General features: G+C 41.8%; 1 protein-coding gene and 1 pseudogene across 3 annotated transcripts in view; one reads left to right on the top strand and one right to left on the bottom strand.

Annotated features, from left to right (window-relative positions):
- Positions 1-7,722: 7,722 nt before the first annotated feature.
- Positions 7,723-8,509, bottom strand: LOC131743543 (dihydrofolate reductase pseudogene; annotated as a pseudogene).
- A 1,914-nt stretch (positions 8,510-10,423) lies between these two features.
- DNAJC15 (DnaJ heat shock protein family (Hsp40) member C15) overlaps positions 10,424-17,185 on the top strand; it is a 72,424-nt gene continuing 65,662 nt past the window's right edge. The window contains exon 1 of one of the 3 annotated variants that reach the window (XR_010837279.1): positions 10,424-10,683. Coding sequence is in view for 2 of the 3 variants with exons in the window: in XM_059042227.2 (XP_058898210.1) it covers positions 10,579-10,683 (105 nt within the window). In the remaining variant the exon portion in view is untranslated. The remainder of the gene's footprint in view (positions 10,684-17,185) is intronic. The other 2 variants (XM_059042227.2, XM_059042229.2) reach the window with 2 other exon arrangements.

Genomic DNA, 17,185 nt, shown 5'->3' with positions numbered 1-17,185 from the left:
TTAGACAGTGGACACCTCCATGAAGGGCACTTAGCTTTCTGCTTTGACATAGGCTAAACCCAGCTTTCCAGCTATGGACAGTCAGTCAACTGAAAATACAGGTTGAAGTTAAAAAATGAAAACATGTTTTTGTTTGGCTTATCTCCTAGTGATTCCCTTTAGATTCACTTCTTTGTTTTTAAAATCTCCTGTAAGATTAGAAATACAGTCCTGAAATCACCCTTCAGCTGTATTTTCTTGTTATCGGTAGTTCAGTGAATATCATTAAGGAGAAGGCAGAGCAGTTCATTGTCATCCTACTTAAGTTCTGAAGGATGAACATTTAAGAAAATATCCAGGTGATCACAGAGTAACAGTCATTTTAAAAACCTAATCATCTAATCGATGATAAAATCCAAATTAGTTAGTTTTCCCTTCTTTTCCTGCTATATAAATTGTCTGATATCAATACACAGAGAAATAGGATTACATACTGCTCTCTATACTTTTTTAAAGAGGATATTCTCTAGAATATTCTAGAATGTGGTGTGGGTGGTGATGACTATCTAGTATGGAAGAGATTTCACCAGCAACTACCTACTTGCCACATTCAATGGGAACATTTTTTCCTTATCTGTAGGTAATCTGGCATTTCTCACTATTTCATCCCTTTTGAAATTTTCTTGGTTTCCATAGCCCCATTCTCTCCTGACTTCTAGCTCTTCTCCCTCCCATTGGGGAGTTCAGGTTATTTGAACATTTGCTGTCCCATGCTCCTTGCCTAGTGCCTTACAATAAACACTGGTACTTTACTTCACTACAGCCCAGTGTCAGTACAGTAGATTGGCCAGCAGATACAAAGATACAAATTTGTTTCCATAACAAGGGAATACAGAAACAAAGGAAAAGCAGTCAGAGAATAGTGCAGTGATAAGGTAGAGTCCTTGTTCCTCCTCAAGAGATATGCATAACAATATCTTTGAGTTCATCTTCAGGAATTAAGGCCCCCACCCACGTGGAGGATTATTCCTGGAGCACCACCCTGTTACCTCACCACCAACGAATCAGAAGAAAGTCACACACCCTGCAGCCCACCCCCCCAAATTTTGCCTATAAAAACTCTTCCCCCAAAACTATTGGGGGGTTCAGAGTTTTTGAGTACAAGCCACCTGTTTTTCTTGCTTGGCCCCTGTAATAAAGCTTTCTCTGCTCCAAACTCCAATGTTTTGGTTTGTTCGGCCTCTCTGCATCGGGCACACATAGTTGGGTTTGGCAGCAAGTGGCATGAAAAAATGTGGGGAAAGGAATTTTTGTGACTAAATGAGACTAATGTGACATAAAAACCAACTGCAGTATGCGGACTTTGTTTGGATCCTGACGTGAACAAACCAGCTATTTAAACATTTTTCATAACGATGAGAGAAATTTGGATATAACTGGATATTAGATGACCAAAAAAGGTATCAATTTTTATTAGATGTCTCAATGGTGTGATATGTTAGAAAATGTCCATATTTAGCAGGAAATATACTGAAATATTCAGGGTGAAATGAAATGGTATCTTCATTTGCTTTAAAATACTTCATCCAAGAAAGGAAAATAGAGTACTCTTCGTGTGTGTGGTGGGGGGGATCTTAGTTCCCTGACCAGGGATCAAGCCCATGCCTTGGCAATGGAAGCACAGAGTCCTAACTACTGGACCGCCAGGGAAGTCCCTAGAGAGAGTATTGTGGCAGAATCTTGACAATTGTTGAATCTGGGTTTAGGGGCTATGAAGTCTCATTATACTATTCTTTCTACTTTTTTAATGCTTACACTTTAAAAAACAAAATTAAAGAGAAATGAAAATAAAGGGAATTTTTACTTCATAACTAAAAATTTCAGAGATGGGGTAAACTTCAAATGAAGTTTGATTAAGGACTCAGTTTCTTTTTGACCTCCTTGTGGCTTTCAGGGGTGTTTGCTGCATCCTCAGGCCATCTCTTCTAATGGTCATGAAACAGGAGGGAAGGAGGCAGGGCACAACCTTTGAAAGAATGACATAGCCTGAGGACATGACTTAAACTGATCAGAACCAAATGGATCCAAGATGGCAGACAACTTCCACTAGACCTTGAGCCTCACATCAGCAAGCTAAATGACACACCCACAGGAGCCATGACAGTTCCAAGACAGATCATAAAGATCAAAACGTGGGCAGTGGCCCAATTCTGGGAAGTCCCTGCCCCTTCCTAAAGTAGCTGGAATACTCCCACTCGTTAGCCTGTGAAATTACCCACTCCTATAAAAACTGACAACCCCATACCCTGGTACCTTTCTCACCTCTGAGGTGGCCCACACTCTGTGGAGTGTGTTTCTCTCTAAATAAATCCACTTCTTACCAATCACTTTGTGTCTCACTGAATTCTTTCTGCAATGAGACATCAAGAACCTGAGCTGCATTAAGTGCTAAAACCAGGTGTGTGATCTCAGCTGGAAGACTGTGGATTTTGGCTGGGTTCGAGGCCCAGCCACATGGGTTCAAGTCCCAATCTGAGGTGCATGGTTTCAGTTGGGGCATTACGTGACCTGGTTGGCCAGGACACTCCCAGTTACATCTGTTGTCCTAACACAACTATTCATAGCACTATCTTTAATTCAAATGTGATCTAGTTTGGGATGATAAATTACAAGGTCACCGTAGCTCATGGCTGTCAAACTATTGTCAACCACAATTAGGGCTTCATCCTTCTCTGTTCATGTCCACCTGAATAGAAAGAAACTGCTTTCCCTGAAGCACACAGCAAACTTCTCCTATACTCCCAATATCCCAGAAGGGCTATGTGCCCATCCATGAAACAAACACCATGGCCAGAGTGGTGGGCACACCCTGAGTAAGGAACAGAGTCAGTCCTTGGGTCCTTGTTGGATGGGGCCAAGGGGGATTGAGTGTGGGGAGGAAACCACTAAAGGTTACTACACACCTTGCATGTCCCTGCCACTGCCCTAGTTTAGGCCTCACGATCTCATACTCAGGCTATTGCAATAACTCCCTTGTTGATCTCCCTTTTCTAGTTTTGGCACATCCATCCCACATCACCGCTACCAGAATGATCTTCCTAGCATGTAGATCTGATCACGTCACTACCACATTTGACATTTTTTGATGTCTTGCCTTGACCTATGAGATAAACTCTAAATGCCTTTTCTTATTAAATAAAGCTGTGCTATATCTGGCCTTGGGTTATCTGTCTACCCTTATCCATCTTCATTGTCTTCTTTGTGCTTTAAGCTTAGCCAAACTGGATGACTTGCTGTACTATTCATACACAATGCTTTCTCTACCTCGTTCCCGACCCCCCAACCCAACCCCCTCCTCACCCCCGAGCCTGCCTCCTTCTTACCAATCCAGCAAACTTGTATTCACCCTTCCGTGGCCACCTTGAGCACTCGCTTCTCCGACTCCCACCTGGGTCTTTTCTAGAACTTAATATGTATCTGGCATTGTTCTACGAGCTTTACAAAAGTCAATTCATGTAATCCTCACACAGGATTATTATCCCCTATTTTACTGATGAGAAACTGAGGCACACAGAGGTCAATTTATTTATTTTTTGCCAAAAGTCTTTTAAAAGAACAAATGTTTAAAACCTCTTTTTTACTGAGATATATGTAAGATGTATTACCAATACCTGCTTTTCTTTTAAAAAGTCTATTGAATGTAGTGATTTAACTAATAAAAATAGGCCAAGGAAATTTAATGTGGATTCTCTTTTGGGTTTCACAAGAAGGATTCCTCTTCATTCTCAGGGAAGCCAGAGAAGTAAATTTAGCTAAATCAGGAAGAGATCCTTCTGGGGAGAGAGAGGACTTAATTGTTCTTGTTTTCATCCCTTTTTTTTTTTTTTTTTTTTTCTGGTGAGGGTAACCTTAGCAAAGAACCAAAGTCTGACAACTGAGTAATCTTTGTGGAAGATTTTTCTTTAAAAATGGATACTTGGGGGCTTCCCTGGTGGCGCAGTGGTTGAGAGTCTGCCTGCCGATGCAGGGGACGCGGGTTCGTGCCCCGGTCCGGGAGGATCCCACATGCCGTGGAGCGGCTGAGCCCGTGAGCCATGGCCGCTGGGCCTGCGCGTCCGGAGCCTGTGCTCCGCAGCAAGAGAGGCCACAACAGTGAGAGGCCCGCGTACCGCAAAAAAAAAAAAAAAAAAAAAAAAAAACCGAAAAAGTGGCTACTGCTCTAAGAGGAGATACCCAAGGCAGCAGTGGAACTGGGGCAAGCCTGCAAGCAGCCAGCAATCTGCTCTCAGTAGGTGGAGTCGGAGCTACAACCCTGCTGAGCCTGGTTATGCTCTCCCCTGCCTGGGGCTCCTTTCTCCTCTTTTCCCGACTTCCACTCTGGAAGCTTCCCTCCAGTTCTTGAGCAAGGGCAGCAGCTGCCATAAGAGGAGCTGCATTTGACCTGGGTCTTGCTTTAATTGCTCCTTTGCTCCAGGCTGGAAAACTGTGACTGCAAGGCCCAGCCACTAGGAGACACCATAACCCTCCTGTGAAGTGCGGTCTGTGAACTCCAAGAAATCAGATACAGTGAGTCCCCTACCTAAGAACGAGTTCCCTTCCGAGAGCGCGTTCATAAGTCCCCCGAAAATAGCCTAGGTACCCCACTAACACAACCGACTATATAGTACTGTACTGTAATAGGTTTATAATACTTTTCACACAAATCATACATACAAAATAAACACACAAAATAAAGACAACACTTCTAATCTTACAGTACACTACCTTGAAAGTACAGCAAGTCCAGTACAACAGCTGGCACATAGAGGCTGGCATGGAGTGAACAGGCAAGAAGAGTTCCTGACTGCAGGAGGGGGAGAAGGTGGGAGGTGGTAGAGCTGAAGGATCGTCAGCGATAGGAGACGGAGGGCAGGCTGCAATTTCACCCACGCCTGACGCTGATGGCACAGGTCTGGTTCCTTGCTGGATTCAATCCCACCCTCCCGAAAAAAAGACGACCCAGTGATGTCTGCAAAGTAGCTCTTTTATTCTCGTCGTAGATGACATGATCGCACTGGGTTGCTTCTGAATGGCTGCTGCAACCTTTGTGTACCGTTCTACGTTCGGGTCCTGTGCCTCAAAAATAGTGCCTCCTCAAATAAAGAACATCCCCTTGCCATTTCCTGTGTCATGAATCTCTTCGGTTCTTCCGTTACTTCTTCCTCTTGTCTCTCTTCGTCCTTTCTCTGGCCCCCCAATCTCATCAGGTCTGCACTCGCTGCCTTGCCACTTACTTTTACATTGTGAAGGTTGGCTCTAGCCTTGAACTGATGAAACCAGCCATGGATGACATTAAAGATGTGCCCTCTGATTCGTTGCTGTGTTTCTTCTTCAGGTCTTCAGAAAGGCTTTTAGCTTTCTCTTGAATCAGCATTAAGCCGAGTAGGACTCAGCGCTGATGTTGATCCTGCATCCACACGCTGAGAAGTTTCTCTATCTCCTCCATTACTTTTTTTTTCCCCACACATGAACATTTATTAAACATTTTTGAGTATTACACGCAATGTGTTTCTTTTACTTAGCAATTTTTGGCATTTTTCTGTCAGTACTTCATTCTTTTTAACTGCTGCAGATGTTACATTTTATAGACATATTGGTTAGTTACTTCTTATTAATCAACATTTGGGCTGTTTCCAAGTTTGAAAAAAAAGTTGCAACAAATACTCTTGGGTCCATTTCTTTGTTCAGGATTAATTTTTAGAAGGGGGAGTTCTGTGTCCAAACCCAGAATATTTTGAATTTTAATTCATATTGCTAACTTACACTCTAAAAAGGTTGTACCAATTTATAAGGCAGAAAATGCTATTTTGGGGGGGAGGGGGATACTTAATCTAAATCTTTGCTAACGTGATGGGTAAAACATGTTTTAATTTTCATTTTTTTATTCTGTGAAGTTTAGTTTCTAACTTACTAATTTTGGTTTCTAGTAATATTCATTCTCAATTTATTACCTCTCAATTTTTAATTTTAGCCATTATGCTTGATATTAGATTATTCTTTTTTGAAAAGAGCAGCCAATTCTTGTTCTATCATTGTAACATCCCATGCAATCTCACTGAAGATCAGAAACAAAGTTTTTTAAGGTCTCAGACCTTCTCCTTTAACCACCGAAATGGTAGTCTCATACCTGCCTCTTTACTATCGCTGTGGAATATCCTGGAGTTTCCCCACCGCCACCCCACCCTGCCTTTATTTATTTATTTTTAAAAATTTATTTATTAACATCTTTATTGGAGTATAATTGCTTTACAATGGTGTGTTAGTTTCTGCTTTATAACAAAGTGAATCAGCTATACATATACATATAGCCCCATATCTCCTCCCTCTTGTGTCTCCCTCCCACCCTCCCTATCCCACCCCTCTAGGTGGTCACAAAGCACCAAGCTGATCTCCCTGTGCTATGCGGCTGCTTCCCACTAGCTATCTATTTTGCATTTGGTAATATATGTAAGTCCATGCCACTCTCTCACTTCGTCCCAGCTTACCCTTCCCCCTCCCTGTGTCCTCAAGTCCCTTCTCTATAGCTGCGTCTTTATTCCTGTCCTGCCCCTAGTATCTTAAGAACCTTTTTGTTTTTTTAAATTCCACATATATGTGTTAGCATACGGTATTTATCTTTCTCTTTCTGACTTACTTCACTCTGTATGACAGTCTCTAGGCCCATCCACCTCACTACAAATATCTCAATTTCGTTTCCTTTTATAGCTGAGTAATATTCCATTGTATATATGTGCCACATCTTCTTTATCCATTCATCTGTAGATGGACACTTAGATTGCTTCCATGTCCTGGCTATTGTAAATAGAGCTGCAATGAACATTGTGGTACACGACTCTTTGAATTATGGTTTTCTCAGGGTATATGCCCAGTAGTGGGATTGCTGGGTCCTATGGTAGCTCTATTTTTAGTTTTTTAAGGAACTTCCATACTGTTCTCCATAGTGTCTGTATCAATTTACATTCCCACCCACAGTGCAAGAGGGTTCCCTTTTATTCACACCTCTCCAGCATTTATTGTTTGTAGAGTTTTTGATGATGGCCATTCTGACTGGTGTGAGGTGATACCTCATTGTATTTTGATGTGCATTTCTCTAATGATTAGTGATGTTGAGCATCCTTTCATGTGTTTGTTGCCAATCTGTATACCTTCGTTGGAGAAATGTCTGTTTAGTTCTTCTGCCCATTTTTGGATTGGGTTGTTTGTTTTTTTGATATTGAGCTGCATGAGCTGCTATATCCTGAAGTTTTCAACTTATTGACTCCTGGTCTGAGTGAACAGAATTTTTTTCAGAAGTGTGATATAAAGTAATTCACAGTCCCTCTTTTGATCTAGTTTTAATAATTGAATGCTAGCTCTTCTGTTTATAATCCATTTCTGACCTTTGGACCCATCTGCCTAGCTCCTAGCTCTATGGGCTCTGGTTGTTTCAACTCATGCTTCCAGGGGACTCTCCCACTTTGGGCTGTCTTGGTAGATATTCTGCCCTAGGCAGGTACTGGTCACCTATTCTGGACTCCTGATGGGTATTCAGGCAGTTATAGCAAGAAATGTTTCACAAATGGTATCTGATAGAGTCTAGTTAAGATTATTGGGGAATAAAAGTACTTTGCTTAGAAATAATTATCCATGGATCTGAAATCAACAAAAGTCTCTATAACAAAAAATACATAATGTTTTTGGGGGGATGAGGAGGCTTGAAATAGATCAGAAAATACTTTCACATTCATCATTCTTTTCATATACTTCAAATTTGTACTTAATGCCTTTCTCCTCCTGGACATCAGAAAGAACACCTGGATATTCTGGGATAAGTTTATATTTTTCCAAATCAATTTTTGGAAAAAATGTGTCACTTTCAAATTCCTGCATGATCCTTGTCACAAATAGTCTAAGATGGCCTGGCTTGTCCGTGGCTTCCTTATAAACGGAACTACCTGACACTATCCAAACCATGTCCACATTATTTGTTAATTCTGGTTGCTCAATAAGTTTTAAGGCATCATCCAGACTTTGGGCAAGAAAATGAGCTCCCTGTGGAGGTTCCTTGAGTTCTCTAATGAGAACTATATTAATTCTGTCCCTTAAAGGTTGATTCTTCTCTGGAATGAATGGCGAACCAGGTTTTCCTACCCATAATCACCAAATTCTGTTTACCTTCTACTGAAGAGGTTGTGGTCATTCTTCGGAAATATCTGTATTCATTCCTGAGCAGGGGCCAGGGCAGGTCCCCGTTGCTGCCGATGCCCATGTTCTGCCCATGTACACAGCAACCATGCAGTTTAGTGGACGAACCACGACAGCGGCAGAAAACACTTCCGAGCTAGCATGTCACACTGACGCGGGGATTACCCGCCAGCTTGGCGTGAAATTCCTCCATCGCTTTTCCACGCTTCTTCTATATTATTGTTGACATCATCGGCATGGCAGACTTCACATATTCCATGATCTTGTTCTTGTTCTTTAGAATCGTGCCGGTGGTTGAACGATTCATGTCATAAGAATGAACGACCGTCTACCATCTTTTCGCCTCACTCCACTCTCTCAATTATTTTCACTTTTGTTTCCATTGTTATTCCTTTGTACTTCTTAGCAGTACCAGCTATAACATCTCTGTTTTTATGCTTGCTTCTGGACATCCGGGGCTTGAAATAAAGGTACTGTACTCTATACAGTTTTGTACAGTAAAGTACATAAAAGCACAACCACTTGTAGAGTATACACACATGTGACAGTGTACTCCAGACACGTGAACTAACTTATGTGATTGGACATGTGAACACACGTTCACATTTTGAAAGTTCACAACTTGAAGGTTTGTATGTAGGGGACTTACTGTATCTTATTTATTTACTTGGCATTGTAGACTCAATGCTGAGTAGAGTGCTTGATACCTAACAGATGCTTAACACATATTTATCGAATATATGAATGGATGAATGAATGAGTGACCTGTGGGTTCCAATCCAATTTATTTACTTAGTTCACCAATGCCCTTGATACTTATGGATCAGTCTAATGAAAATTAATTTCTGTAATAAGGCCATTTTTCTGAAGTCTTGGCATTTTTTTTAACCCAGTTCTACACGCCACCTTTTTCATTTCTGTGTGTTTGTTTCCAGTTAAAATTTCCAGTCTTCCTCCTCTTTCATGTACAAAAGTCTTACCCATTCTTTACTGACCACCTCAATGGCTCAGTCTCCACCAACCCTCCTCTGATGACCCTGGTTAAAAATGGCCGCTCCCTCCCAGAAACACCAATCAAATTGTGGTGGTAACTCTCTTCTTAAGTGTATTGTACAAATTACTTCCATATTCTTTTTTTTCCTTTTTTCATTTTATCCTTACAATTTCCCTGAGTCAGAATGTTGGACAAATGTTACTCCCCTTCCACAGGTAAGGAGAGATTTGAAGCAGTCAATGGGTATATTCAGGAACACAAGCCTAGAAGATGAAGGAACATACACCAGAACTCAGATCTCTTCTATCCTCCTAGTCCCTTCCTCTTTATACTGCTGTATGATGCATATAGTCTCATGCTCTGGAAAACATTATAATCACTTCGTATTCGTTTTATCTTCCCTACTGGATTGTAAATTCCTCCAGGCCCTAACTTCTTGGGCTTGCTAATAATATTAACTAAATCAATAAATTAGTAGATCCTCAAAACTTTTAAATCAGGAATTTAAAAAAAAAGAAAAGATTTGTAAGCTGTTTTTGCAATGGCTATAAAAGGCAAAAGATCTGCCAAGTTGGTACAGGAGTTGGAAAGCACTACACTGGCTTCATTTGTTGGTTAATTTTTGCTCCAAAAGGCTTTACTTAAAAATTAATAATAATAAATCAGAAAAATAAAATAAACAAAAAAGAAAAAAACGAATAACAAAGTGGGTCTTCCTGTATCCAAGTCAGCACAAAACCATTTGTGGGGTGGAAAGTTACAAGTTTCTTCTCTGTAATTTCATCTTACATATAGCCAATCATATGGCGGGAAGGGGTGGAGTAAGCAGATTGCCACTTCTATTGCCGTCATGGATGGGAGAACTGTGGTATTATTAAGTACGATCAGTGGTTGGGCGGGGTGTGTGGGGGAGGGCAGGTTTAGAAAGGTTTGGTGTGGGTCTCAGGGAACGTCAGGGAACTTCGGCACTGCACTTACACTCTCTGGGTCTCTCCTGGTGCAGCATCTGATGAGACCAACATCAGATCTAACATCAGACTGCAGGGCTTAAACCCAGGCTGTCAGGTCGGGATAGCGGAAGGAAGACAGGCCCCATCACGCTTTGCCCCACGAGTCCCAAACGTTGGCTTTAGGCCTGCAAATCTGAAACAAAGAAAAAAATCCTCCACATCCTAGGGGCCCCAGCTAGGATCTGACCTTTGGCTTGAGGGGACAAGTTGGTCTGAGCCTGGGTGAGAACGAGGTCCCCTGCGGCCCCGCCCTCCACTAGCGCAGCGGGAGAGGCATAGGTAAAACCCGCGAACGGACCCGCCCTAACTAGTTTGTCCCTGCGGCCGCCTCGTAGGCTGCGGGGCGTTCCGAGTGCCCCGCGCCGCATAGCCATGGCTGCCCGTGGCGGCGTAGCCACCGCCGGCGAGGGCCTGCGCTACGCTGAGGACTCGCCGCCCTCGACCAAGCGGTCGGACGCCGACATTGACCGGAGACTGGTGAGTCTGCCGGCTCTCCTGCCGTTCTCCCGCTCCAAGCTGCCCGAGCCTACCCGCTAGCGCTCCCCAGACTCCCCCCAGTCCCTGCCTCACCTCTCTGCACCCTTACCCCTGAACCGGGGTCGTCCCGGTGTTCATCCACTATCTTTGTCCCACCCCTCATTTATAAAGAGCTGATGCTCCTCGGTGCCCGGCGTTGACGAGTAGGCGTGTTCGGAGAATCGCTGGTCCCTCAAGGAGCTTTCGTTCTTGTCGGGAAGACAGACCAGAGAACAGGCAATTGCAGATGCAGTGTGATAAGTGCTGTAGGATGGGTGTTCCCATCATGTAGGAGAAGACCCCAGTCCAGTCTTTCGGGGCTAGGGGGTGAGGCCAGGGGAGGCTTCTAGGAGAAAGCGCTGTAACCATCGTTGTAAAACTAAGATCTGAAGAATGAGTAGCGGCAGACTCGGTGAAGAGGAAAAAGCGTTTCAGGCTCCAGTAGTATCATCTACAGAGTCGTAGGCCAGGTAGGGGTCTCTTCAGGCTGAAACGTAGAGCTGGGAAAAGAAACTGCCCAGTGGAAACATAATGCGAGCCGCATACGTGTTTTTAGATTTTCAGTAGCCATATTTAAGAAATGAAAAAAATAGGTGGATTTAATTTTAACAATGCATTTTTATTTAATCCAGTATGTCCACAGTGATTTTTTTTAATTAGGAAGAAACATGTACAATTGTAAGCCTAAGTATTTAAATTTATTTATTTGTTTTTGGCTGCGTTGGGTCTTCGTTTCTGTGCGAGGGCTTTCTCTAGTTGCGGCGAGCGGGGGGCCAACTCTTCATCGCGGTGCGCGGGCCTCTCACTGTCGCGGCCTCTCTTGTTGCAGAGCACAGGCTCCAAAGGCGCAGGCTCAGTAGTTGTGGCCCACGGGCCCAGTTCCTCCGCGGCATGTGGGATCTTCACAGACCAGGGCTCAAACACGTGTCTCCTGCATTGGCAGGCAGATTCTCAACCACTGTGCCACCAGGGAAGCCCCACAGTTATATTTTGACGTGAAATCAATATAAACTTTTTTTTTTAATTTTATTTTTATTTATTTATTTATTTATTTATTTTTGTGGTACACGGGCCTCTCACTGTTGTGGCCTCTCCCATTGCGGAGCACAGGCTCTGGACGCACAGGCTCAGCGGCCATGGCTCACGGGCCCAGCTGCTCCGCGTCTTGTGGGATCTTCCTGGACCAGGGCACGAACCCGTGTCCCCTGCATCAGCAGGCGAATTCTCAACCACTGCGCCACCAGGGAAGCCCTAAACATTATTTTTTTAAAAAATAAATTTATTTATTTATTTTTGGCTGCGTTAGGTCTTTGTTGCTGCTCACAGGCTTTCTCTAGTTCCGCCAGTGGGGGAACAATTCGTTGCGGTGCGCAGGCTTCTCTTGTTGCAGAGCACGGGCTCTAGGCGTGTGGGCTTCAGTAGTTGTGACACGCGGGCTCAGTAGTTGTGGCTCATGGGCTTAGTTGCTCCTCGGCATGTGGGATCATCCCCAACCAGGGCTCGAACCCGTGTCCCCTGCATTGGCAGGCGGATTCCTAACCACTGAACCATCAGGAAAGTCCCAATATAAACATTATTAATGAGTTGTTCTCCCTTTTTTGGTATTAAGTCTTTGAAATCCAGTGTGTATTTTACACTAACAGCACATTTCAGTTCGGACTAGACACATTTCACATACTCAGTTGCCACATGTAGTTAGTGGGCCACCTTACTGATCTGTTCCCAAATGGGGGCCAGAACATAGGAAGCTTCTGGTAAGTCACGTGAACAGTCTTGTGACATCTTTTATGTTGACCTGTTATTTTCCAGCGTTTTTTTGTTTCCTAAGAGCTGAGACTGGGTGTTTACTTCAAGTAAGCACTCAATTTGTAAGTGCTCAGTTATCATTACTTACCTGATAAATTTCTGGAACAGAGTCAGTGGGCTGGAAAGGTTTCAGAAAGCAATATGCTTTTGTTCAACAGACATTTCTTGAGCACTGCTGGATACCAGCCAGGTATCATCCTTGGAAGAAGTAAATGAACAAAACAGATAAAAAGTTTGAAGTAGCAAACTCTTTGAGTTCCTGCTATGTCTGATTCATTCCATACCACAGCCCTGTGAGGAAGGTCCTTTTCAGTTGTCACTTAAACGAGGAGATGGAGACTCAGAAAGTGGTAACTCATCCAGGATCATTCTCCTAATAAGTGGTGGGCCTAGGGTTCTAAATCCTAACACTCTTTCCACTGTGACTTGCTGACTCCTTAGAAATAAGGCTTTCTTTCTTTTTTTTATTATTTAACTTTTTTTAAATTGAACTATAGTTGATTTACAATGTTATGTTGGTTTCAGGTGCACAGCGGAGTGATTTGGATATATATATATATTCAGGTTCTTTTCCCTTACAGGTTATTACAGAATATTGAGGATAGTTCCCAGAAATAAGGCTTTCTGAGTAGAGTGTTCAGTCTGTGGTGTAAACTGGTTAAGATATTAGGTTAGGCAGAACTCATTTCTCTATGGAGAGTTGTAAAAAATCTCAGTACTGGACTGATTTGCAAGGCAATTGGAGCCCTGTGGTATTTTGAAGATAGAAATAATATTGGTGATTTTTTTACATCTGTAGGTACTTTTCTTTGGAAAAGGGAGTGTATAGAATCCAAGCTATCAGTTAGGAGACATCTTTAGTAGTCTGGGCACGTGAAGGCTAAAGTGTAGGCCAGTGATTCTAAACCTGTCCAGCCCAGAGCCCCCTTTTTATAACAAATATTAAAGTTTCCTGTAATATCCTAAAGATTTATAGGCAATAAAAAATACCCATAAGCATAACTTTAAAAAGTCAGTGTACTGCTTTAATTGAATCATAAAGGTAAAATAAGTATTTTCTTAGAAAATAACGTGTCTACTATTTAAATATGTAAGTACTCAGGCATGATTACATTAGAAGACACAATGAAGAACTGATCAGTTGCTGGCATATTGCACCAGTGCAAAGAAATCATTGTGAGTGGGATGGCTATAAATGCAGGCTGATTTCAGATGTATTACTTTGGCAGTTCAAATACCATAAGGGCCATTGTCATCGACAAACTAATTTTTCCCAAGTTGTGAACAATTTTTGGTAAAATTTTGAACGAAACAAAGTGGAATCTTACCTCAATTTACATGATAGCTGCAACTCTGGAAAATTCAGTCTTCACTAAAATGGTGCAAAAATGATATATTTTATATGTAGTAAAGTCCTAGACTAAGATGATCATACATAGGCTTTTCACCTGCTCAGTGTCCAGTAGAGTCTTTTAAAATCTTGAGGGATGCAGGCAGTTGTTTGTTGTCCAGTGTTGTCTCAGATATTTTAGGACTTCTAGGATCCATAGTCCTCATCCACTATCCAACTTATCGTGACAACCAAAAAATGTCCTTGCAAATTTTCAGAAGGTCCCTAAGGGTCTGTTCTGCTTCTGTAGGGAATCACTGGTCCAGGCAGTGACCAATGATGAGGTGGAACATAAGCGAGTTGATAATAATAACTTTGGGGAAACTTAAAAGTACCGAAAGTGATGGGAAGTTGACAAAGTATAGGATAACAAAGAACAAATGACCCAAGTATGGGATGTATTTGCTAATCTTATTGAAAATAGTAGAAAATCAAATGTTTGTCAAGGAATTGAAGAAGACATTTTTCATACCATTTTTTAAAAAGATGCAATTTATTTTAAAGTTTTTGAAATATATATCTGCAGTTGTAGATGTTAAATAACTGTCTCATGTAAGCTTTCCTTTAGGGATTAAGAATTCAGGTTCATTAGCCTGTTTGGGAGATGAAAAGGTAAAAATGTAGGAGGAAATACCCACATAGTACTTTGAATAAAATACTGTCTTACAATTAATTGTTTAATAATCACAGTCATGATCAGACTTTGCTTTAGCAAAGCTGCTTCTCATGGAAAAGTAGAAAAGAAACTTTAAAGTTAAGAGGAGAAAATTAACAATTTTTAAAGCAGTTTGAACAAAACTCAGTTTGTATGACTTGGGTAGCCTTTCAATTTTCAGTACTTTCCTGGAGTGTAACTCCTAGTATTATTAGGATGATGTAACATATAAGAAAATTAGCCACATATATGTTTCAGTGTAAGCAAACCTGATACATGAAAATCAAAACCTATCAAACATGTGAATTATCAAGTGCTTATTCATTAGCAAAAAAAGAGACCACTTTTATTTTTCAATTGCAATTTGAATTTAAAATATTTACCTTGAAGCTTACCTTTGAAGAAAGGTAATTCATGGATTATGAATTGTATATCCATATTTTTAACCTTGCCCTATTCTTTCCTCACTGTTCTTTTCACTGTAAAACAGTGTTCCTATCATTGTTATCATAAGAGGAGGCTAAAATGTAAGCTCCCTGAACAGGGACTTTGCTGTCTGTGTTATTTCCAACATTTATAAAGGTGCCTGTTATGTGGTAAGCACTTTAAAAAGAAATTGTTGAATGAGTAAATGTTATTCTGGAATGGGAAGGAATGAGAAGAATGGCGTTAATAAGAATTTTCAGTTGTCTACCAGTGAGTCCTACAAATAAAAATACAAAATTCAGCTTATCTAAAGTGTAGCTCATTATATCCCCTCCCTATGCCTGGTGATTCTCGCCTATCCACTACCTTGAATAATGCCATCATCACTCTTTTTCCCTTCTCACTGTTATTCTGTTAGTCTTTAGCATCTCTCCTCTGACCTGTTGTATTGATAATAGCCTTTAAAAATAGGTCTCTTGGGGTTTCCCTGGTGGCGCAGTGGTTGAGGGTCCGCCTGCCGATGCAGGGGACACGGGTTCGTGCCCCGGTCCGGGAAGATCCCACATGCCGCGGAGCGGCTGGGCCCGTGAGCCATGGCCGCTGAGTCTGCGTGTCCGGAGCCTGTGCTCCACAACGGGAGAAGCCACAACACTGAGAGGCCCACGTACCACACACACACACAAAAAATAGGTCTCTTTGCTTCTGGTCCTTTACCCTTTTTACACTTCACACAGCCATCAGTTATTTTTCTATACTACACACCTAATTATGGTACTATAATTTTTAAAATTAATTTACCAAGTTCCTTTTTATAAATTTACCGAGGTCCAAACTTCCCATGGTAATTATATAAATTGTATAAATATGCCATTATGATATACAGAACTGTTCATGAACTAACCCCTAAATGACTGACTTACGCAGCCTCATTCTCCGTCTCCTTCACTGTACTGTACCCTGTGCTATGACTTTACTTACTGTAGTTTTCTCCTCTGTCTGAAATTCGTTGCCTGGCAAACTGCTGTTCTTTTTTAAAAAAATATATTTATTTTATTTATTTTTATTTTTGGCTGCATTGGGTCTCCGTTGCTGCGTGCGGGCTTTTCTTTTAGCTGTGGCGAGACGGGGCTACTCCTCCTTGCAGTGCACGGGCCTCCCATTGGGTGGCCTCTCTCGCTGCAGAGCCAGAGCTCTAGGCGCACGGGCCTCAGTACTTGTGGCACTCAGGCTTAGCAGTTGTGGTTCGCGGGCTCCAGAGCGCAAGCTCAGCAGCTGTGGCGCACGGGCCTAGCTGCTCTGCGGCATGCGGGATCCTCCCGGACCAGACCTCGAACCCATGTCCCCTGCACTGGCAGGCAGTGATTCCTAACCACTGCACCACCAGGGAAGCCCCTGCTGTTCATTTTTTAAGACTCAGGTGACTGATGTGTGAAGCCTTACCTGACTCGAGTTCCCTTTCCCTAGTAGAATAAAGTTGTTTTATCCTAAGTACTTCCTTAGACAGTCATAATACAGTTTTTTATTAAATTATTTCTTATATCAAAATTATTTTTATATGTATAAGCTGCTAGGCTGTGAAGTCTTAAGGGCAAGAACTTATATGCTTGCTCCTGTGATTGGCATTGCAGTCGATACATGGTAGTTACTTAATTGTTTATTAAATGAACAGCTATTAACTTTTATTACTACTGAGTGGCTTAATAAATAAACATGGATGTTTGGTTCAACATATTGATGCATGTATTCTTTTGCAGTTGGATTTCTCCTTTATGTTAGTTTCTAAGGGAGAAGAGTCTGTGTCTGTCTTGCTCACTACTCTGCCCAGAATTTAGCACAAAGCCTGTCATAGATGCTAAATAAGTATTTGTATATTTATAGATAAATGCTAAACAAATGTTTGTTGAGTAAGTGACTAGTCTCCATATTTCTCCATCACAACTACCATTTTGATGCAGAATTTATTATTTTTTTAAAATTTTCCTCTGGTACAACTATTGTCTATCTTGAAACTTAAATGTCACAGTCTCAAGATAGAAGTTTTAGCATTTTATAACTCTTTCAGGCACTTCATATTTATCTAGAAGGTTATCTACTGCTTTTGCTGTTTTGGAAGAATATAACGCCTTAGGGAATTAGTAAACAATTTTGATGTGTTTTTTTCCCCCCAGCAGTAGCAGCTATGATGG

Source organism: Kogia breviceps, chromosome 16, assembly GCF_026419965.1.
Source record: "Kogia breviceps isolate mKogBre1 chromosome 16, mKogBre1 haplotype 1, whole genome shotgun sequence".
NCBI classification, from domain to species: Eukaryota; Metazoa; Chordata; class Mammalia; order Artiodactyla; family Physeteridae; genus Kogia; species Kogia breviceps.
This window is presented reverse-complemented; position numbering and strand designations above follow the sequence as displayed.